The 25157-nt window shown below is 38.5% G+C and overlaps 1 protein-coding gene across 8 annotated transcripts in view; it reads right to left on the reverse strand.

The window, feature by feature from the left end:
- cnksr2a (connector enhancer of kinase suppressor of Ras 2a) overlaps positions 1 to 25157 on the reverse strand; it is a 676696-nt gene that overhangs the window by 475903 nt on the left and 175636 nt on the right. For all 8 annotated transcript variants that reach the window (XM_051926925.1, XM_028799452.2, XM_028799451.2 and 5 more), the window contains exon 2: positions 7074 to 7237. In XM_051926925.1, coding sequence (XP_051782885.1) covers positions 7074 to 7237 — 164 coding nt within the window. The remainder of the gene's footprint in view (positions 1 to 7073; positions 7238 to 25157) is intronic.

Genomic DNA, 25157 nt, shown 5'->3' on the forward strand with positions numbered 1-25157 from the left:
CTGGCCTCAGTTATTGGTCCTGGACGTTTGTTTAGACTGGCACAACACAATAAGCCAGAAACTAACTATTCTTGCATCCTTCAATGAACATGTGCATATTTTTCTCTAATGATTTAGAAGTAGTACAGTATAGTTCACTCAGACCTCCGGGTTCATTCCTGCACTTCCAAGATGCAGGTTTTTGTTCCAAACAATTTCACAATTAATTAATCGTTTTCGCCTCTTATTGATCTCATTTTTTAATTATCTGACCTTTATTCTTTCTCTTGTTTTACATTAATACAATTGCAGTAATACTGCAAATTGTATGAGTAATAAAGTAACAGATACATTTTTGCAATATCTTTAAATGTTTAACTTTTTTGCCATTTTCTTTTTAACTCTAAAGGTTTGCTTTTTTTGTTTGCTTTATCATCAAGCCAGACTTGATGATGATAAACCTAGCAGACCCCAGGGCCAACGACAATGAATAGTAAAGGGTGGCTTAAATAACCAAAACAAAATATTATAAAGCAAAAAGATGATTTTTATGTACTAGCAGAAAAATTCTTGCTTCAATCAGTAAAAACATGGAACAAAGTCAGCTTGTAATTTTTAAAAACATGGAATCTTGGAAATAACAGCTTACTTCGGAGTAGTAGTAGTAATAATAATAAATTAAACGTATACAGTATAGTGCTTTTCTAACCTACTCTAAGAGCTTTACATAGACATGGAGGAAAGAATTCAGCGACCATCAATGTGCAGCATCCACCCAAATGAATGATGCAGTGGCAGCCGTTCTTGCACCAATATACTCACCACACATTAGTTATCAGGTAGTGAAGGTGTGAAAGAGATAGTTAGCCAGTAAGGGATTTGGGATGATTGGGGTGGCCAGAATGACCAGGCCACGGTGGGCAATTTAGCCCTGACATAAGGAAAACTCCTACTCATTTAAAAGATGGAAAGGGATTGTTTTAGACCATAAAGACTCATGAAATCAGTTTTATGTCTTAACTGCAGGACAGTGCCAATTTTTATAGCATAGTGCCCCCATCACCACACTGGGTCATTGGGATCCATGCACAGAAAGCAGTGTAAGCAGGCCCAGATGGCCTCACCAACACATCGTCCAGGAGGATCACAAGCATGTCCTAGATGATCCCCTATCCAAGTACTGGCTGGGCTCAGAAGCTAGTTTACAAGAAATCTTGCAACCACAGGGAGCCGACCCACAACTGAAATAGGGAAACACTGGTATGGGGGACTTAGTGCCATAAAGGCACACGTTCTGCAGAAGCCACATTGTCTCCAGCCTCTCTGATACTCTTGCAGATGCTTTGCTCTGTTCTGTTCGTCTTAACTACTTGTCTGTTCATGGCTTCCCAGCTAATGTTAACTCTACTCTATGTGTTTGAATATTGTCTCTCTCTCACTCCTGCACTCACTCTGTCTTGCAGCTTATTGCTCAACAATGCTACACAAAGAGAGAGTGCTTTGGGGATCGTCCCATTAGTCCTAATAGTCAGTCCATCCCTGCAGGTAATGTAGATAGATAGATAGATAGATAGATAGATAGATAGATAGATAGATAGATAGATAGATAGATAGATAGATAGATAGATAGATAGATAGATAGATAGATAGATAGATAGATAGATAGATAGATAGATAGATAGATAGATAGATACTTTATTAATCCCAATGTAAGGCACATGCGTAAAGTAATGATAGTTTAATTTCCCTAAGAATTTACAGAACAACCAGTAAAGAAATTAATCTAATGACTGTTTTGCCCCACAGTCAATCAGGGCCCCTAAAATGTGCATAAACGAAACTACTAAAAATGACTACATATTAATCAGTGTAAGAGTACTGTGTTAAATGACTTACTGTATATGTACAGCAATGGATTACTGCTCATATATAAAGCCTTTGTGAACATGAATTTGTCTGCAATCAATAAGAAATTGTATAATTTTAATATGAGTTGTTTGTAATTAAGGTACTGTAGATAACAATAAAATTGTGTTATAACTGAAGAAAGCGATCTTGCTCTTGGCAAGAAGAAGAGTTTCTGGTGAAGTTAATTTTTTATTTGCAATTACTATAGTAGCCACAGTTTAACAAAATCAATAAGATGTACCTTGTTAGTGGTCATTCAAAATGAAACTAATGTCTTTGAAGTTTGTGATTCTCAAGATGGCTGAGGTGTAGGGTTAGTGAAAGTACACTGCTTATATTATTTGCATACCTAACAGAAAAAAATTACCAGTGGTAGATTATTATATCAACGTTTTCCAAGGATAGAGAGCGTAAGGTACTATTGCGGTCAATCTTTTTCTTTTAAATGAATATTTGACATATTTTTCACTGAAGAAAGCGTGTTTCTTTATTTGAACAAACTGTACAAATATTTAAGTGTAAATCACTTTGGTACCAACAGTATTCTATAGAACAGTATTGTACAACTTTTTCCCTGGCAAGCTTCCAAAAATTTCTTCCATATTTCTGCATGACAGCCCATCATAGCAGACCTGTGTACGTACTTACATAGGTAGCTATAAAAACAGAAAGTGTACTGAAAAATAAATATTAAGATCACCAGTGTTACATTTCTGCTGTAAAAGTAAAGGGGAAAAAAGAAAACCTACAATAAAAAAGAAAAACTAATTTTAATTTACACCTGTATGTTATTTATTGACCACCCACTCCAGTCCAGAACAAAGAAAGGCTTTGTTTTTACTGTAATTGTCACATTCATTTGAAGGTTTCCACTTGCATACTTTAAGGAATAGTGTATAAGTCATTATCAAGTCATGCTCCATAAGCAAAATAGTAAACATATTAATAAAAAATATAAAAAAGCAATACAGAAAATAAATCACTTTAAAGGTGCAATCAGTCATTTTAAAAACCTAAAGTAATGTATAGATCGGTGTTTCCCAAACTCGGTCCTGGGGGCCCACTGTGGCTGCAGGTTTTTGTTCCAACCAGATTCCTAATCAGTGACAACACCTGATAGCACTGATCTCATTTAATTAGCTGGGTTTTTTTTTTTTATTCAACATTCAGAAAAGCAGAGCAGCATGATTTTTACATTTATAAGACATTTAGAAATATTTCTGCTTTTGCTATAGATTTAAATGCTTAACTCTCTTTTGTTGATTTCATTATACTTTGCCCTTTCTCTGTGCAGTTTTTCCCCTTCGTTGTATCTTAATAATGACAATTAAAAATGAGCAGAGCAGACACTCAGGCAAACACCACCAAATAATCAAAGGCTGCAACTACTTTAGAGTCAGACCCACTAATTAGTAAATAATGGATTAATTAAACAATTAGAACATCTAGAAAAGTAGAATGGAAAATCAAGATGAAAATACTGTTAAAAAGAAAAAAAATACATTATCCCTATAAAACTGTTTGGTACATTTTAATATATATTTTTTAGCAAACTTAGTTTTCTAATTTCTATATTGTTCCCTAAACACAGAACTTGGGAAACATCAGTTCACTTAATTAGACCAGGAATTCAATTAAAAACAGAAGCTGGTTGGAACAAAAACCTGTGGCCACAGGAGGTCCCCAGGACCAAGTTTGGGAAACATTGGTATAGATGTTCAATTCCAGGAAGTACCATATATTTATTTTTTCTGGCTTAAACAGTGATCTCTGTGAAGCTGCAATGTTCCCAGGTATACTAAAGGTGCACTCTTTAGACAGAGCACTGGTGATACAAATACAATGTGCTTTTTGCTTGTTTTTGTTTCCATCCCACCAAAGAAGGTGCAGTTCAAGGCAGTGCAGCTGAAATCGGGGGTACCTTTCTTTTCAAATATGCACCAAGCGGTTTCTTTTTGGGTGGAGTTGAAATCGTGAGCTCAGGGTGTCACTGTTGTGCCTTGGTCATCTCAGTTCAGTTTGCAATAATACCCCATCTTCAGTGTGTACCATTTTCATTATTCTTATTTAAGGACAGTAACAGGGCAGCATGTATTTTCCAAGGCAGCTGTTGCAAAAACCCCAACTGCAACTAAGGGCAGAAACTGTCTAATCATCACTTGGATAAATGATATCCAATGTTGTTGGCTTTTGGATTTTTGGTGAGCTTGTGGGGCACAGGGACCCCGTTGTTGGTCCAAAATGGGTCAATCTAAGTGGTGTTTGTGGTGCCTACAGTTTGTTTATTGTTGTAGTATTTGTTATATTTGAATTCTCTGCTCATTTTTTAAATTAACATTTTAATCAATAAAATTTGATTACATTTTATCAATGCAAAGAACTCTGATTCATTGTTTAAATTTTGCCATTGAAAAAAGTCAGATTTTTACATGAGTAAGGGATGTGTCACTAGGGTGACCCAGTTTATCATCTCACAGCACATGCCTACCAAAGAGTATATCTTAAGTCTGCTGCATGAGACACCTGGCTGTTTTAAAACACTGCAGGCATTCTGTGGCTGTGGTCTCCTCAGGTCTTCAAGGTGCCTCTGAAATGGATGACCTAGGTACTATCACCTCAGTTCATCTAGGGGTACAAATCCTTCCTGAAGCAATAGGATTCAGGCATTCTAATGCACTGCCAATTTGTTCTGCAAGATCATAACTTCAATATCAGCATTCTCAGTGAGGCAAGGATGAGCAGCTTAGGAGTGTCAATCATCCCAACTGGTACAGACAATTTTTGGAGGCATCACTGAGAATGTTAATTTTTAGGAAAAAAAGTTAGGTGACTCAAGAGATCACCAACTTGGTATTCTTTATGTTGTGGTCTTGATAGATAGATAGATAGATAGATAGATAGATAGATAGATAGATAGATAGATAGATAGATAGATAGATAGATAGATAGATAGATAGATAGATAGATAGATAGATAGATAGATAGATAGATAGATAGATAGATAGATACTTTATTAATCCCAATGGGAAATTCACAAGAATCAGTGGCACAGAATCCTGAAAGAGGTGCTGGTATCGCTGATACTATATATTAAGCTTCTTTAAGTAAAATACATTTTTAACATTTTTTAAATTAGTCAATTAATTAAAATAAAGGAAAAAGGTGTGCACTTCACAGCATAATAAGTTGACACAGCCAATCAGTTTATGAATCAAATAATTCTCACAAGAATAAGACTACCTGCACCTCTAGGTCTTACCTACTTGACTTTTCCAGAAGATTATTCTGATAAAAAAAGTTAGGACAGAAAATGAAAGCTTTTATGTTTGATGAAATTATACTGTCCCTAGATAAGCTACTCTTTGGCCATATCATTTATCAGAAGAAATGTTGCACGTGTTTTAATAGAACATTATGGTATATTAGTTTAATAAACAAAAAATCATGTTTAAGCAGATAATATACAGTATTTTAGCATTTGTATTGTTATTTACAAAAAAATCCAGTAAATATTTATTAAGTTGATGAGATGCAAAACAATGGCAACACCTGTTAATAATGCAACAAACAGAGACACTATAGAGAAACAGTCACAAATCACAGTTGGTTATGAGATATAACCCTATTTTTTTCCCCACCAGGACTTGTATAATATTCATTTAAAAAAAATGTTCTTCATTTTGATGTTAATCTTGTTTGAAGTAACAGTATATTTCCATGAGTAAAAGCAGACTTACAAATATTAGATAACAGTTAGCTCCAAGGTATTCTCAAAGCCTTTTTATTCTTGAGGTTTTACCTGCAGCTAAGCCTTTATTTTTCTACTACACTGCCTTCTTTCTCTTATTTCATTTCTTTCTATTGTTGAGTAAAAGTATGATTTCTGTGGTATTCCAATCTGTGTGGTGCCTTAATACCTCACTCTCCTTTGCACTGCAGCATATAACAGTAATGTTTGCCTCACAGTTTTCTTACTAGATGACAAACCAAGAGTAACAGGGATTAAGGGTGAAACAGTTTCCGTAATGCTACTGTCAGAAATGATAATGACCTCTGTCGAAGACACTGTTTGCGGATAACAATGATGTTAGACACCCGGGCTATCGAAGGATGACTTCTGGTTAGCCGGTTAGGTCACTTGTAAGTCTGCTCTCTGACAAGTTGGTCAGAACAAGAACAATTAGCCAGAGGAGCCTCTATGTACAAGTTAAATCACAGCTACAATATGAATGTCAACAGTGTTGGCTGGTTGGTTGGTTGGCAGTGTGTTTCAGGGAAAAAAAATTGATCTCAGTAGTGTGGAAAAATAATTGAGTTTTCATTTTTTAATGAGGAATAACAGTTTAGACAACCTCTATTAATATTAAATGACCACTTTAATGACATTATGACACTTTTCCTTACATTTTATTTTAAATTTCATTCTGTTTTTCTTTATAAATGAGATCTGCAAAAAATATTTTCCGATTTAATGATTATGTGAAATTCATGAAATACAGTACACATTTTCCATATATCTTCTTATATACTGTATTAGATAGAGAAAGTGATCTGCAATTTCTCTGCATTGTGTTAAACAAGACTGAATTAAGGATAAATGCAGACAATACTGCAAAAATGTCAAAGAAATTCACCTGTCATATCGAGTGTTGTATTAATATCACCACCTTGCCTTGCCCGGAGCTACAGGAATACCCAGTCAGCTAAGCAGCTGGGCTCATTACTCAGAGATCACCCATTTGAGTGCAGGAGGAAGCTCAATTGTGTTATTACATTAGTGTCAGCAGAGGTATAACCAGTCTCCACAAACAGCAACTTTAAGCAGGGGTGAATTTAAGTGAAATAAATTATTAACCATTTACCCTGAAGTGACATCACCAGTCCTTGCTGAAGAGTGAGCAAATGTTGTCAGGAATAAGAGAAATTTCTTTAGCTTAGTAGGATAACTTACTTACTTTGCCATTCAGCAGATGACCTAATAATTGCAATGTGTCAGATTCAAGTTCAGTCGTGAACCCAAACTGTTGAGTACAATGTAACTTTAACTTTTTTATCCATTCCAATTGTCTGTTAGACTTCATTTACTGCACATAGTTATAAATACTGAAAAACACATAAGAGAATCAATTTAAATTTACCAACAGACAGAATGGTCTTAATTTTGGAAAAATGCATTTGCATCTTACCAGTGCACATAAAAGATCAACTGCTTCTAGTATAAGCTCTTGATGACCTATACGAGACACTCCAAGATCTTCTAGTTCCTGGTGCGTGATGCGAAGAAGCTGATCCCCACTGATCTTCTCTTTCTCAAAGTTTTTAATGTACTGTTGAAGGCAGTCATCCAGCCCTATAGAATACAAAAGGCATAAGATACTTGTTTACAAGATGAGACAGGGTCATTTGTATCACAAATGTTAGTGCAGATGCTTAAAATTCTAGCCTTTATATCTGATTGATCTTCCCAATGTAAATAATATTAGATATGTTAATTGCAGACCACAGGAATATTTACTTTAGTTAAAGATACAAGTAATTCATAATTCCTGTTCTGTTTGACACTCTTTATTTCAGTCTTTGTTAGAATTTCCCAAAAGAGTATAATTTATGGGTTATTGATGCATGATTTTTTTGTTTCAGCATGCGCATTGTGAGTCTGTCTCACACGTGTCCTACTCTCCAGTAATAGGACTGATAGGTCCTTGTACTGAACATATTATTAACCTACTGTGCTTACTGTTCTGGCTTGATTACCTTAGGCACATACTCTCCATCCTATGCTCGTGTTACATTCATACAACTGGTAACATTTTATGCTAAATAAAAGTACTGTATTTACATCATGACATGAGAAAAACAGAATGCTTGAAGTAGCAAAACATCTTTTCAGAACTTCTGACAGATAGCAATTATATGATAAAAAGTGGCAGAATACGGTGTTCTTTCTAAAGTATAATTTGAAAAAAAGAATACTATTATTACTATAATTATCATTCTTGCTTTTACATATCAACATTGTGCCAACTCATCCATTTACTGAACATTTCATTTAATGAATTAAAGGGTTGTGGAAGCTATCCTGGCAGCACCGAGTACAAGGCAGAAATCAGCAACAGACACAGCTGAAAAGAAGGTAAAATAACAAGCAAGAAATAAGAACTAAGAATGCTAAATTTTCTTTAAAATAATCCTCTGTACTAAATGTGCTCAGACTTTGTATGGTTGTCAGTAAAACTAAAATGACTAAAACATCATCATACAGAACCTGGTGGACCCAGCTGTAGGGTTGCAGGGTGCTGGGGTGAGAGTCATGAACAAGGCACAAAACAATGAAACGCAGGACACACTTTTGCACAAACCCGTACTGATCACAAAAGGCCAATGCAGAATTACCATTCCACCTAACCTACATGTCTTGTGGATGTAGGAGAAAAATGGAATTACAGGAGAAAAACCAACGCAGAAGTGGTAAGAACATGCAAACTCCACATGGTAGGCTGGCACAACGGTCATATTCACACTAAATTTCCCCAAAATGTTTCAAGACCCATTGGGAATTCAACATTTGTGGCCATAAAAGTATTTATATAGATACAGATAATATATCTGCAATTTGTGCTTAACATTACATAACATAACATCTGTTTTCATTGTGGAAATGATAGTCACATTCCGAGACCTCGGAACTCGGGCACCTTATGGACTTTAGAGATTATTGAACAGACAAGTCTGTGTCAGTTATCTTATAAAAGGTTTTCAACAGTTGTGCACAATATGTACAGCTCCCTGTCACTAACTGAAGGCTCACGTAACATAGGCCTGTAATGATGTGAAACAACTGCCACACTGTGACGGGTCAGGATGTATCTGTATTGATTTTCTTCTAGAAGGCAAAAGTAGGCTGCTCAAAATGTTTTGGCAGATTCTCTGTCAACAAACAAAGCTGACACTTATGTGGTGCATTACATTCTAGATATAGTTGTGCCAAACTGTTTGTGTAAATGTCTAGCCAACTTAGGAATGCCTATTGCTCCATCTAATTGGGTATACTCTGTACATGCAGCTTATAAAGCAAACATGGCTGGGGTTTAAGGCAACTGAGATACCGACTGAGAAGGAAAAGCATCCACCAGTTTCTTAGCAAATGCATACTAGAGCCCGCTGGTGTAAAAAGAGGCCGTGAGATTTTATTTTGCACTATGTGTACCGAAATCCAGGTCTCCATCCATTTCTCTCTCTATTGTATATATGTGTGCTGTTTGATACCTGCCTTGAGGAATAACACTAAAAAAAATCTTACTGAACAGTTGTTGTAGCAAGCAGGAGAGATTTTAAACCAAGTCCCATCTCTCAAACAGAAAAGTCATCAACATTGTTGGAAAAATCGTTGTACTTCCCATATCGTTTATACTTCACATTAGCAAGACAATGCCAATCTCAAAGTGAAAACAAAATATGACTAACAGCCAGCACACCATTTCTCTGAAAGTAACACCACACTACAAGACAAGCCAAATTCAAACTTAGAATGAGATGTTACAGTATTTAAAGCCAGTTATCTATTTTTGAATGACTTTTTTTTTTTTTAGTTACTTTCACAAATCTGTCTGTCCTCATTAGAACTACTTTGCTCCCTGAGGAATGAAGAAGTTAGAGCACGCTGTACACATTTAGAAAATTCTAAAAATCTCCTATTGATGAGCACTGGCGAATTTGCAGACTTGTCCATCTTAAAGCAGAGAAGCATTAAGTAACACTTAAATAGTTTACTGTTTCAAATTTACTTTGATAGCAAATTCATCAACTTGCATTTTTTTTCTTTCAACAGCCATTCCTTACTCCAAAATAATGGAATACCTGCACATATATGCAATGAAGCAAGTACACCTTGCTGCAGGACATGGAATGGGGCAGAGTTATATATGGGTGGTGTTGGATGACCAAGTATTACCACTGTTACACTCGCGTGGATGGGAGACAGTTTACAGGCTCAAATAATAGTAATTGCTTGCCAGACCGGGGGTTTACTTTAACTCTCTCTCCTCTTTTCCCCACAGAACAACTGAACAATCACCCCAATAATGATCATTTCTGACTTATGATGTCACTTCCGGTTCCAACATTTCAAGTCCCACCTCCAGATGATGTCACGTCCAGTTCCAAAAAATTCCACCTGCCTAATACATCACTTCCTGCTATTTCATTATATAAATGTCCACCATTTTTACTTTGATCAGTTCTGTTTTGGACTCAAGTCTGTAAAGATAAAACTATAATTATCAACAAACCTTTACTAAACAAGGACAGTCCCCAAAACTTTGACTTTGTTTTGTGGCCTTTGACATTAAATGTCCATCCATCCATTATCCAACCCGCTATATCCTAATTACAGGGCCGGGGGGGGGGGTGTCTGCTGGAGCCAATCCCAGCCAACACAGGGCACAAGGCAGGAAACAAACCCTGGGCAGGGCGCCAGCCCACTGCAGGGTGACATTAAATGTGTATTTATTTTTTCAATTTGCTAATAACGATGATATGTCTTTAATACAGTGGTAATAATATTGTTTATTAACAGTAAGTACCATTCCTTACTATAACAGAATGCAGGGGTAGGACTCATTATATGTTAACAGTCTAGATTCTGATCCTGTCCCGTCCCACTCTCATCTCTGAGGCATCTAGCACATGCCTCAGTCATAGCAGCTCATTTCTCTGTAAGAGATATGATGATTATGTCCATAAAAGTAAACCATAAAAGGAACTTGTGTGGAAATGCATCAAAGACGGCTCTGTGTCACTTTTTGCTAAAATCATACTCCGTACTTCTGCCACACTAAAAATAACCTCACAACTGCATTATCCGAAGATTATAATGTTTCTTGGACACTGTAATTTATTGGAAATGCTTCACAATGAACTGCCTTCGATCATGCTCAGATGCAGCAAATAATTTTAGCTTGAGATTTCAGCATAGATTTTTAATCTCCATGGATTTCTTTTTGTTTAAGAAATTTGCCATGGCATGCCACAGGATCAATGACATGCCATTTTTTTTCCAACTTTGTTTTTAGTTTGTTTAAAGAGTTGCATATTGTACTTGAGACGTGCTGCGTGCTGCCTCAACCAGCCCCATTTTAATTAAATAATTATCATGTGAACAGGTGATCAGAAATTAACAGCGTTTAGGTGGGGCTGGTAGGGATAATGAGGGTTAGAGATGCTCATAAACACAGGGGCAGGCAGGGAGAATCAGTTCATGGGAGAAAAACAGAAAGACACCCAGGTGTGATCGCAGGGGTGAAGTATCACAAACAAAAGAGAAGGAAATAAGAAGCTTTGTTTTAGAATAAGTTTAAATGGCTGTGAGAACAAAAGCGAGGGAAGGTGAGGTACCGTGTAACTGCCAGCAATACGTCAGAGAGGTTGTGAGGTGGGTATGGTCGATAGTGAAGGCTGCTAGGAATACCCTTTGGCAGCAAAGTGAGGTGGTAAGTACACTCTGCTGCCGGAGTAGTTGAAGAAAGCTACTGGGAATACCTTGAGGTCTACAGGAGTGCCAGAGTGGAAGCCAAAGCATAGCCAACAAGCGCAGTGAAAAGAGCTAGGCTTTGCTAATGACATGTGGGCTGAGTCCTAGTAAGGGTGCTTATTTTATTTACCCTTTTGCACAGTAAGCTTTGTAAACTTTTGCACCTTTATTTCAAAGGTCTATTTCATGTCTCTCACTTGCAGTGGTGTTTATCATCAGTTTAACAAACAACTAGGGGGTCAGTTTCCCATTTGAGTGTCGGGCAAGTTCCAACCTGGTTACCCCTGGCACCCTCCACAACCAACAACTAACAATAGTACAAGAATCTTTTCATCACTTGAGTTGGAAACTGCCATCTATGAAAGCAGCTTTACCCCCATGATTTTGTTAAAGGTTATCTAACATTTTATGTACAATATTAATACATGCAATTATAATCTTTTATCATCACTGTTATTTTTACAGCCTGTTACAAAAATATATAATAAACAAAACTGTGATAAACTGTTTCATGAAGCAAATAAAAAAATTAAATACACCCCAACTTTCAAATCTGCCAGCTAAGTCTCCAAATGCGCCTGAAGGTTTTTTATATGATTGAATGTGGAGTCTTTCACTAATGTCTTTACTCTGACACTTTGCAATGCAACTGCAAATAGAAACAACACAGAATTAATTTTTTTTTTTTTTTTTTTTTTATTTTGTTCTTTATTTCGCCTTATACAATTTCTTGTATTAGGAATTTGGTAGTTTTCGCATACCCCTTGGGGTAAGAGCGCAGGGTCAGCCATTATACAGCGCCCCTGGAGCAATTACAGGTTAAGGGCCTTGCTCAAAGGCCCAGCAGAGCAGTGGCCTTTTGGCAGTGACGGGGATTTGAACCGGCAACCTTCGGGATACCAGCACAGCTCCTTAGCTTCAGAGCCACCACTCCACCCGTAACGAGCCTTATCCTGACTGCAAGACAAATTGCACATGATGAGTGCACTATATTACAGTGACGTCCGAGTTCTCAACCCAACTACCACCTTTATGTTTATTAAAAACAGATCCGTGATAATAGACATTATTTATTAATATTAGAACTGATCACATTTGAAAAATCAATAATTTGTGGATTACAAGAAAGTTGCCTTCGTACCACAACTCTTTGCTCAGAAGTTTTCATGGAGACTTAAGGTGTTCCAAAAATGCAGCCTCCACTCTGCAGCTAAATGCTTTTGATTCTGTTGAAATCCATTTATTTAACACAGCATCTTATTTAAATTACATTTTTTTTCCCTCCAAGATAAACCTCTTCCAAAGTGATACATTTTAAGGGAAAGTGTCAAAATACATGATGGACACAGAACAGGAAACCTGACATATTTGCTTTGGTCATGCAAATACCTTCAAAATCGATTTTCCAAATTTATGATGTTACAACTTTAACAATTTTCATGCAATATTGAGGCACAAATGATGGATACAATGTGACATTTGAATGTAATTAAGGGGCATGGCTTGTGTCAAAAATGTTGAATTAAATCAATTGTAAAACAAAGTAATCTGTTTATACCACAAACTGGAAGCTGGACCATCTATCTATCCATTTCCTAAACTGCTTATCCAGGGCAGGGTCATGAGACAACTGGAGCCCAGCAACCACAGGGCACAAGGCAAGAACAATACCCAGACAGGATGACAATCCATCACAGGGCTGAACACGCACACACACACACACTAGGGCCAACTTAGCAACGCCAGTTCCTCTATCCTGCATGTAACTATGTTAATGACAATAATTTTCTTTATTAGGTATGCAACTAGATTAATAGTCAACAACAAATCTTAGGTAAACAAGCATTGACCTACTGTGTAACCTTTGTGGGAAAAGACTGTCCGGGAGCAGAACTGATGAATCCTGCTGTATGATTTAAAAGCATCAATATTCACGATAAGGCTAAATAGACTGGCTCACTTGTCTATTTGGATTCGTGTTGAGTTTTAAATGCCCTTCACAGTACATAACATTGAAACCATGTAAAGTTAACTGGATTTTGTCTTTTATGCTTACTGGTATAAAGGCAACAATTTAGAATATTCTGTAAGTACCAAGGAAGCAATTATCTCCGCATCTCTTTTTCCTCTCCATTCATCCCTACTGGCCTATTAAACTCATCAATTTAGGTATGTCTACAAGCCTTAAGTTTTACTCTGTTGGCCATGCTCTCTCTCTCAGGGGTAGGGGTCGACTTGTTTTTTTTTTCAATCCTATTATTTGTAAAAATTGATTGATTTGTATGAATGATTACAATAAAATTAATTAAAAAAAATAATATTCTTTAAGTACTAATGACTATTTTCAAAAGTCATCAATTTGACATAACTTTGTGAAGGGTGAAAATTCACATCACCAATCTCACAGATGCCTTTATCTACTGTATATATTTGACCACATAACTTACTGATGGTTAGAATTATATCTTAGGTGGCAATTACAATCTCTGGTGACTTAAATATTAGAAATCATTTCCAATGAGCATTTTTAAAGCTATTATGATATTTGGTGTTCTTTAGAGTGTCTTGTCCTCCTTAGAGGAAGAAGTCAAAGTTATTTTATTTTTATGTTAGGTGCTGTATATTAGATGAAATTTGGTATCTATGAGTGGTGTTCAGAATCAAGTAATTTTTTTTGTTGGAAAAGAAAAACACAAATTCAGTTAATTTCTTTTATTTACTGCCATCAATCATATCATTTCACAAAACTATTGCATTAATTTGAAAGGATATTTACTTCTTGGTGCAGTTAGTATTACACGTCACTTGACAACAGACTCATGTGCAAGAACCAAACCAATGTTATAGAATATAAATATAGTTTTAATCAAGTTATTTAATACAGATTTTCTTGATGTGGCCGGCGTGGTATCGTAGAACTAGTGTTCCTGTGCTTTACGGTTTGATTGCTAGCCTGGTCAGGGTCTTCATGGCATTTGCATGATCTCCCCATGTGAACATGGATTGATTGGTATTAGTGAACGGGCCTAACGGTGGAAGATCACCAGTTTCATTAAAGACTTTAAATTAACAAATTTATTCCTACACATGTTGGGAGGTAAATTACACCTGCCCTGTTCAGGGTCTGGTGAAGAAGTAGCTAGCATTTACTCTGGGGCTCAGATTTAAGCAGTCATTATAGAAGTCAACCCACACAAACACATATACTGTGACAAGTGAATGGGCTGATTTCTGCTCAGGGGCCCATATTACAGTAATATGGCCTTCATATTTTCCAAAAGATCTTCAGAAGGCATAATTGCTTGCATGCATGCAACAGAATAGCACCATCTGTGTATAAATGTCTGTCCTACAGAAAAAAAGCACAATAGGTAGACCCTTATCTCAGTATGCAGTCATAATCTTACCATAAAAGGCAGAGTTCTAAGGTTTATTTATTCCCCCCTACAGCTGTATAAATTACTGGATGGTCACAGATCACTGCACCAGAATCTGTAAAGTAGCAAACTCTTATCTGCATTACACATAAGAATTGAAAAAAAAAACAGAAAGAAAGAAGCTAAGAGGGAGTAAAACAAGATGCTACTCCTCTTATATCATGATGACAATATTTGCAGTACTGGAAATCTATCTAGTCAAGTCTAGAATATCTCATTAATGGTCCAGTTATAAATAAGGGTGAAAACCAAATAATAATAACCACCTGTGTTAAAGGAATATGCCACCCAAAAATTATATTTATATAATTGGCATTGGCATTCCAGCCACCGTAAAAAAAAAAAACTTCACGCAGCTCTGAGACGACAGACAGGACTCCATTCTACTCTCTGTGGGAGTAGCTCTGCTGCAGCCGCCCATACAAACGCTGCTCACAGTATATAGGAAATGGGGGAAAGCCCCATCCCAGAAAAAGTCAAAACCATCACAGAGCCAACGGAATGCTGTTGGAGGAGCTGCATAAACTACGCATTTCAGTGGTGACACTCTCTGAGGTGGGCAGACCAGAGACTGTAAGTGGATACACCTTTTCTTGGTCTGGTCGCTCTGATGGGTGTCATTCTCAGGGAGTAGCTGTTGCTGTAGCAGATCCAATGTTGTCAGATGTCACTCCTTTCACAAGCGTATTATGAGACTCAGATTACAGCATTCTCTGGGTGCCTTGTCTGTTGTGTATGCTCTGAACCCAGTGAGTGATGTTTTGGTAAAGGAGACATTTTATTCACAACTTCATTTGATGGTTGATGGGTGCCCACGAAGTGACACTTCGCTGGTCATGGGTGTGCAACCACTGGCAGTGACAGGTCTGGCCATGAGGACCCCATGGGTCTGGTGACCGTGGCGAAAGTGGGTCCATGTTCCTTGATTTTGCCAAAGGTCAGGGGCTGCGGATCGCTGGATCCTGGTTCCAGTGCCCTAAGCTGCCTCGTTGGACTTGGTACTCCAATACTGGTGCTTCAGGAAAGGAGATTGATCACATCCTTGTGGGCAAACACTGGAGGCTCTTCCAAAATATATGGTCTACAGAAATGCCCAGTTTGTGAATTCTGACCACAGACTCCTTGTTGCTAATCTGAAGATCCAGCTTAGGTCCAGTAGGCTATCACCTACTAGGAAAATGAGGCTGGACCTGGCCAGACTCCTACAATATATCATGCCGTTTTGTGATTAGTTTGCATGCAGTTTTTGTTAGGAACCTACAGACTTGAGTGAGACTGCGGATCCCAATGTGATGTGGGAGACCTTCCATGCCAAGACACTGAAGGTTGCTGAGGGTTGTGTTGAAACACCTCCTTCTAGGAACACTGGTAACATCATCTCACACAGCACTCTGGATATCATCGAGAGGAGTTGCAGCGCACGGCTTGATGGCAACTCTGGTCTGTACCAGGAACTGAGGAGGACAGCTGCAAGGGTACTGATGGCAGATAAGGAGGTGTTTCTTAAAGTAATCTGTGAGCAAGTGACACACCATCATTGGTCTAGTGACCCACGTCCTGATTATAGAAGAATCTAAACATTACACACGTCCGAATCTGTTCCTGAGAGAGTCGCAGTCAGGGTGGCTGATGGAACGGTCCTTACAGATGACACTACAGTTGTGACCTGCTGGGCTGGCTACTTTGAACAGCGGTTTAAAGTGGATCCTCCGGCTAGGACATTGGATATCTTTGGGTCCATGGTCCTTGAGGCTGATCCTCCAATTAGCTGTGAACCACCCAGTCTAAATGAGATTGCACAGGTGGTGAACCAGCTGAGGGTAGGGAAGGCTGCAGGGATCTTCGGTATCTGGGGTGAACTTCTCCAGGATTGCGGCAAGGCTGTCCTCCTGGCATTGCAAGCAATGTTTGCTTCCATTTGGGAGACGGGCATCATCCCAGATTGGAAAATGACACTTGTTATCCCTACCTGGAAAGGGAAGGGTGATCACCTGGATTGTGGCAACTACAGGGGGATAACACTGCTCTCAGTGCCGGGTAAGGTCCTTGCTAGGGTCATCTTCAATAGGATCCATGATCACTTGCTCACCTAGGTTTTACACCTAACAAGTCTACCATCGATCACCTCCTGGCACTGTGGGTTCTCATGGAATGTAAACGCAAAGATCAGCAGAGTTTTTTTGCAGACTTTGTTGATTTTCATAAACCACTCGACTTAGTTGATCGAACTGTCCTGTGGGACATCCTGAGACTTCGATGGATCCCCTCAAGGTTGCTGGCCGACCTGTACACTGGTACTGTGAGTGCTGTGCAGAGTGGAGGTAGAACCTCTGCGTTTTTCCCAGTTGATTCTGGGGTTCGTCAGGGGTGTGTTCTTGCTCCTACTCTGTTCAATGCTTGCATGGATTGGGTGTTGGGCAAGGTCGTGGGGTCCAGTAGCTGTGGGGCATCTGTTGGTAAAAAAAAGATACACTGATCTTGACTTTGCTGACAATGCTGTAATCTTCGCAGAGTCAATGGAGGCTCTGACTAGGCTCTTGAGAGACTGAGAGAGGAGTCAGAGTGTCTAGGTTTGTGAGTGTCCTGGATAAAAACAAAGATCCAGGCCTTTAATGACTTCTTGGGCACAGCCATCAGCAGTGTGTCTGTCTGCAGAGAGAGTGTCTTCCTTGTCGAGAGGCTTACTTACCTTAGCAGTGACATTAATTTCTCTGTTGACTCTTCCTATGAAGTCAGTAGATGGACTAGGAGAGCATTGGGGGTCATGAGATCACTGGAAAGGGGTGTGTGACACTCCCAATATCTATGTAAAAGGATGGATGTCCAAGTCTTTAGAGTCCTGGTGCTTTCTGTCTTGCTATATGCTTGTGAGACAATGGATGCTATCCAATGACCTGAGATGAAGACTGGACACCTTCGGTACTGTGTCTCTTTGGAGAATCCTTGGGTACAGCTGGTTTGACTTTATGTCGAATGAGTGGTTGCTCAAGGAGTCCTGAATGAGGCACATTACCTGCATTGTGAGAGAGCATCAGTTACAGCACTACAGCCATGTGGAATCCTTGCAGGAGCCTCATTGTCGAGGACCCAAGTGGCTGGACAAGGCCAAGTGCATACCCATGTAACACCTGGCTGCAGCAGATGGATGGTCATTTCTAGAGGGTGGGACTGGACTGCGTGTCTGCCTAGGGAGGTTGCCAAAGAGGATCCCAAGCTGTTTCGTTGTGTGGTGAGTGTGGCAACACGAGGTACCGGTGCATTCTCCCCAACCTGACCTGACCTGACCATACCCCATGTAGTTTGTAGTGATGGCTGAGAAAATTTAATCTCATGCTTTCATGAAGAACAGAGATAACAAACTTTTAATAGAATGGGTGTCTATGGAGACCATAACTGAACTACAGCAAATAATATAGAAACATCTATGAAAAAAAAAAAAAACCTTGCATTACTCATCTTACATAATCCACACATTATGTCATCAAGTAAAAAAAAACTCCTATATTTTCTTCTAAAATATTGTTAAATATATAATTATGGGAAATCAGAGGAGAACACGCAGAGAACACGTTCACTTGGGAAAGAGGTTTTGAAGACAGGACTCAAATTTCCTTATGCTAAAAATGGCAAAAAATGAAAATATCAGTCATTAGTTAAACCAGAAATAATAAGGGTGTTACAAAGAAACTTGATTACTTAGCATTAAAAGTTAAAGCAGAAGTAAAGTATTTAGGTGTAATCATGGACTCTGACCTAAATTTTTAAAAATCACATATTAGCCATACTAGAGGAGTTCAAGTATCTCGGGGTCTTGTTCACGAGTGAGGGAAGAATGGAGCGTGAGATCGACAGGCGGATCGGTGCGGCGTCAGTCTGTCGTGGTGAAAAAGGAGCTGAGCCATAAGGCAAAGCTCTCAATTTACCGGTCGATCTATGTTCCTACCCTCACCTATGGTCATGAGCTGTGGGTAGTGACCAAAAGAACGAGATCGCTAATATAAGCGGCTGAAATGAGTTTCCTCCGCAGTGTGTCTGGGCTCTCCCTTAAAGATAGGGTGAGAAGCTCAGTCATCCGGGAGGGGCTCAGAGTAGAGCCGCTGCTCCTCCGCATCGAGAGGAGTCAGATGAGGTGGCTCGGGCATCTGATCAGGATGCCTCCTGGACGCTTCCCTGGTGAGGTGTTCCGGGTACGTCCAACTGGGAGGAGGCCCCGGGGAAGAACCAGGACATGCTGGAGGGACTATGTCTCCCGGCTGGCCTGGGAACGCCTCGGGATTCTCCCAGAAGAGCTAGAAGAAGTGGCCGGGGAGAGGGAAGTCTGGGTATATCTGCTCAAGCTGCTGCCCCGCGACCCGACCTCGGATAAATGGAAGAGGATGGATGGATGGATGGATGGATATTAGCCATACTACTAAGACTGCATTTCTCATTTAAGGAAAATTGCAAAATGTAGAACTCTTACAACATTACAAGATGCTGAGAAATTAATGCACTCCTTTGGTTTATTCAAATACATTACTGTAATGCACTCCTAACTGGTCTTCCTAAGAAAGACATCAATTGGTTGTGATTATTCCAGAAAGCAAGAATCTTAGCCAGAAAAAGAGAATCTGAGCAAATCTTACCAGTTTTAGCACTGTTACATTGGTTAGAATTGACTTTAAAATACTACTAATGGCATATAATGCTTTATATAATCTTGCTCCTTCCTTTATTTTGGAGTGCCTATCCTTCTACATTTCAAGTCGTAACCTTAAACCTTCAAATAGCATTCTGTGTTCTGCTTAATCTGGAATACATTACCAATAGAGATAAACCAGTGAGACACCGTGGATCATTTATAAAAAAAAAAAAAACACCCCTAAAACCCCACTTTTTTATCATAGCTTCCGCCTTAACAAACTAGATACACGTAGAATTACAGTATCTTACTCTTCAATGAATTTGCAATCATTATTAATCTTTACTTTTCTCTGTTTTCTTTTCCAGTTCTTCACCACCACCTGATCAAAGTCCAGTAGCGTATTGTGATATCTAAATGAAAGCAGATACCCCAGCTTGCCAAAACAGACACTCTGTGTTGATTCCTGTAAGACAAATCCTAAAGAAAAATAAAGTACTACTTAAGAACATTTATGTTAGGCAGAATGCCCAGTGGGGGCTAGGTGGTCTTTTGGCCTGGAACCTGTTACAAATTTAGTTTATTTCTCCAGCTTAACTGGAGTTTTTCTTTTTTTTCTCTGTACCACCCTGGCTATTTGCACTCATCAGACTCGCATTTACAGGTTTAAAGACCATACTCCTCTTAGCTATTTATCTATCTTATGTAAGTATGCACTATTTATTTGTTGTATATTATTTATTCATTTTAATTCTTATCTGAATTAAAATTTTCTTTTTTTGTAACAATTTCTTTGATATCTTTCAAAGTACATTGAGCTATAAAAATAAATGTTGTTGTAGAACTAGTGAACAATGAATAAGGAGAAGAGGTGGGTTTTCTACTCAAACATTTAATTCCCTGTAAACACATTTTCTCTTTGTGAAAAGTTCATATTTTCCAAAAGTATTTGACAATATTTTAGCAAAAAAAAAAAAAAAATACATGTGTTTTACCTGTTGTGAGCCTACAACTAGATGACTTGACGTGTAGGTTATATAATACAAGTGTGATTTTTCCATGACATTTTTATAAGTTGATTATGATGCAGTGTTGGTCTCCATAGATGGCAGCCATATGATAGGACAGTTCATTATCTCTGTTATCCATGAAAACAAAGGACTATGCTTTTTCTTTGTTATCACTAAAAAAAAACAGGGTAAGTCACATAAAAATGGAATATTCCACCCAACAATGATTTATGATATCCACAGCTCAGGAGGCATCCAACAGTTTTGCCACCTTACCTTTATACTGGTTTGATTAAGAGCTGGCGTGCCATATTTGTAGAGTTTGCATGTCTCCTTAAGTCTGGGTGTCCACCCACATGGTAATGACATACTATTAGTTTAAGTGAAGACTCCAAACTGGCCTGTATGATGCTTAGAATGACTGCAACTGGCATCACTCCTTTTTGAACCCGGACATTGATAGTCATGCACCAAGATGGACCAGTATAATAAGGACTCGAACAAGCAAAGGTTGATTCAACAGTGCGCAGTGTCTTTTTATTCAAAAAAACAAACTGTCCAATAAGAAAGTGCAGTGCAGTCTAATAAATAAATCAATAAATAATCTTCAATAAAAACAGTATTCAAGTGAAGATTAAAATCCATCAATAAATAACTCTAAGTAGGCTAAAATCCAGAATAAAATCACAGTCAAGACCCGTTCAGCGAAAAACATGCACACCTTAGTACTCTTTCTTAGAGCTCATCTCCACTGCTCACCCACAGGGTCTTCTCAGCTGGTAGTGACACACATTGAGAAGTGAAGTCAGCCCTTTTCAGAGGACCCTCCTATGAGCCATGCTCCCTTGTACCACTGCCATCCCTCACCAGCTGTTAGACCTCTCAGAGTCATCGGACACTCCTGCTCTAATCCATTGCTCAGAATATGTAACTCTACCCCTGGAGTAACTCTGCTCTACACAGGGGTTCCCCGCCCCCCCATGCCTCCTTTCAGCCACGATGCTGATGTTCTCTCCATTTTAACCTCCAGCCTCTCAGGCAGTGAGGAATGAAGATGGACGAGGAACAACAAGACGAGTTAGTGTTTGAACTTTCAAAGAATCCACATATCCAAACTGGAAAAAGACTGCTGAATAAGGGACTTTTATTAAACTGGTTATTTATTCATTGTTTTACGGTTTTAAAAGTTCTTATTCTTTTAATACCCTGTTTTAAAAGAGGACTTGGGTTTCTTCTAGTGTTTAGGCTTTGTAGTGTTTTAAGCGCAGGTGCCACAGACCTTGGCCACCAGTTGCACAGGTTGATTTGGCTGGCAACTTGCAGCAAGGGGTCTGTGGCACTGCAGTGTTTTCGATATTAAAATAGTGTAGCAGCTCAGATTTGGTGTGCAAGGGTGTGCGCAGCAGTGAAGCTGAGCAGTCCCAGTATGTTGATGAGGAAATTGGCTTATTACATAGTCAAATGCTAACATGATCATTTTGGTCATTTTCCTCAATGTCCTGTGGGTTGTCATCAAGGCTCCTTCATCAACAATATATAAAATCAGTCTGAGCAGAGAGAGAGAGAGTAATCAATAAAGCAAAATCGATGAGAAGAAGAGAGAGGAAAAAAATCTGTTCGAAGCCTGTGTGGTTTAAGGCCTGCAAAGCAGTCGAGGTTGCCCCACAGAGGAGTGTGATGAGAGTTGCTCTTGGGACAGACTGTATTGCTCCTGCTGAACAGAGTTCCTAGGGATCTTGCGGATGCCAAGGTAGGTGAAGGAATGACAGAGTCAGACTCAGCACGCCCGGATAGAATGTAACATATAAATTACTCAGGAGGGAGTCATTTGGGGGTCACTGTCACTGGATTTGTGCCTCCGCCGATTACACATGGGAGATGAGGGAGAGATGAGCAAGATAAGGGAGAATGCAGCATTGGGAAGAGAAATGTAAGGACATATTCTAACGTTGATTTTACCCTTGATTTTATTGGATTATTTTGTGTTATTTTAACTTCCTCACCTGAGTGTTTATGCATTGCTTAGTATTTATGGAATATTTTGTTTTCACCACACTTTTGCAGATGCTCAATCTACGGTATGGTAGATTAATTTTGGTGGATATAAAGCACCTATCTTGTTATTGTGTGCCCTCATTAACCTAGCCATCGTGGTCATGACTATCGATGACCTAGGTTCAAAAGGTGTATGGCTGCTGCAAGCAACACAGGTATCATAGTCTGTTCGGAGTAACTATGGCTTTCTGTTTGAATGCGCTCTGCATTTTACTACTATCCTATTTAGGGATGGGTACAGACCTTTCAAAGCAAAAAAATGATTAATATACATCCATCCAGAAATCCATCTATTATTAGACCCATTTAGTTAAGGGGTGCTGGAGGTTATCTCACCCTTTGCAAGACAGGAACTAACCTTGGGCAGGATGCATTGTCATTCATGCACCCATACTCACTGAAATTGAGACAAATTAAAGCCACCCAGTTATATCAGCCTGCATTTCTTTGGGATACGGGAGACAAAAAAAAAAAAAAAAAAAAAAAGAGTAACCAGAGAAAAACCCAGGTATGCAAAGAGAAAACTGCAAAAACTCAACAGCATTAACCACTTTAACACAGTGTTGCTCATTTTGAATAGGTAATTGTACTAATTCATTAAATTACATCATACTATATGTGCTGTATTTTTTACAATCAAGTTAATCAAGTAAACAAACAAATTTATATTCAAAAATAAATAGATGAATGAATCAAGGCTATAAGCTTTGGGAGAGCAAATTGAAATTATATCTTCTATGCACAGTACCTAGGAGCACTTATAGAGCAAAGAGAATCTGACCATCAAAATGGAGAACAATCAAATGTGGCAACTTAAATAAAGTAATTTACAGAAAGTAATAGAAAAAATGCAGCTCTTCTGCCTGGCGTTAAATACTAGCAGGGGAAGCAGTTTCATGCATAGCTAGGGGAAGAAACAAAATAATTACATAAAGCAGAGAGGGCAAGCAATGACAAAGAGATGGATCAAAATACAAAGCTAGTTACAAAAAAAAATACGAGGATCACCTATAAAAGGTTACTGAAGACAGCATGGGAGAGAGCCCAGTAAACTAGAATTTTCACACAACATTTTAATTTGCCCTTAAAGTACAGTGTTGATGCGGAGTATTCTGAAACTTAAGCTGTCCTACTTTGCTTTTAGAAAAAAGGCAAGAATGACTTTCTATTTGTAACACAATTTGATTCACAGGATGAAACATCCAGCCATAGGGAGCTTAGGCATTTGCCATAGCCGTCATATGCTTGTGTAGCAAAGAGCAGTCATTACAAGAGGCTGGGTGCTATAAGCCTGTAGCTGCATGGAATTGCATTTGACAGCAGAAATCACGGCAGCAAAGTGGGGATGATCTCAGAGGCAGGATTAACGCTATTAAAGCAATCAAATCAAATCCACACTCTCTCTGAGGCACTAGTCACTCTGCAGAGAGGATTCTGATGTGCCATTGTGTCTTCAAAAATAATGTGTTTTATGCATCCGGTTGAATATGCTACACTGTACACTTATTTCACAGATTATTATTATTACATGCCCTAATCAAAAATATATTACCAGTATTAGCAGGATTTATTTTTAAAAAGTGGTCCTAAAACATGCTTGTACGTATATCTTAGATAATGATCTTAATCTATATTTTAGCACCATCAGCCTTTGAAGTTAAGGGATAATAAACATCTATATGGTCTCTCCCTTTCCACTGAATAAAGACCCAAACAGTCACATGAGCTAAGAGACACTCACTTGAAAAAAGTGATATAATATGATGTGTGTTATTTCTATTTGTGCTTAAATAAAAAAGGCCTGCCTGTAATAAAGGGAAGTGCAGAGGACAACTCGTATGGTGTAGTTGTATTAACCTGTACCCAACCCAATTCAGATTTGCAGAAACCAAATTTAGCACAAGGAGCGGCTTATCCACACAATGTATTCTAAATCTGACCATGGGATACTACAAAATTCTTGATTATTGTAGGCAATCTAGAAAGAAATACAAACAATAACTGAGTAAGTATATAATTCTAGTGCAGGGGTAGGCAATGTCGGTCCTGGTGAGCCGCAGTGGCTACAGGTTTTCATTCCAACCCAAGTGCTTAATTAGAAACCAATCATTGCCAATCTCAGACCTTATTTAATTTTATGGCTCGTTAGTCTGTGCAATGTAAGGCTCTTATATCGTAGATTTTTTTCCTTTCCAAGGATATCATCCAAATGATTTGAAGCCTAAAACAGATCATTTTCAGTCTGTCACATTTTTCTATTAAGTGTTTTATTAAATCAAACAGTGCATGATGAACACACACAGATGTAATTGGAAAAAAGCTAGCTGGAGAACTGCTGGCTGCTTTGTCTTTTACATCTTATTGCTAATAAGGAGCAATTAAAACACTGAATGCAGCAGTTTAAGATTGAAATAAGCAATTAAGGGTTGGAGAACCTTAAAAAGCGAGACCACTAAAATGAAGCATCAAAATGTCACTTAAGCAATATGTGCTTCATCAGCAATAATTGAGTTCTCGTTAAGGAACTGGGTTGGAACAAAAACCTGCACATACTGCGGCTCTCCAGGACCGACATTGCCCACCGCTGTTCTAGTGCATTGAGATCTCCCCGATTGTTT

This window comes from Erpetoichthys calabaricus, chromosome 4 (genome assembly GCF_900747795.2).
Source record: "Erpetoichthys calabaricus chromosome 4, fErpCal1.3, whole genome shotgun sequence".
Taxonomy (NCBI): Eukaryota; Metazoa; Chordata; class Cladistia; order Polypteriformes; family Polypteridae; genus Erpetoichthys; species Erpetoichthys calabaricus.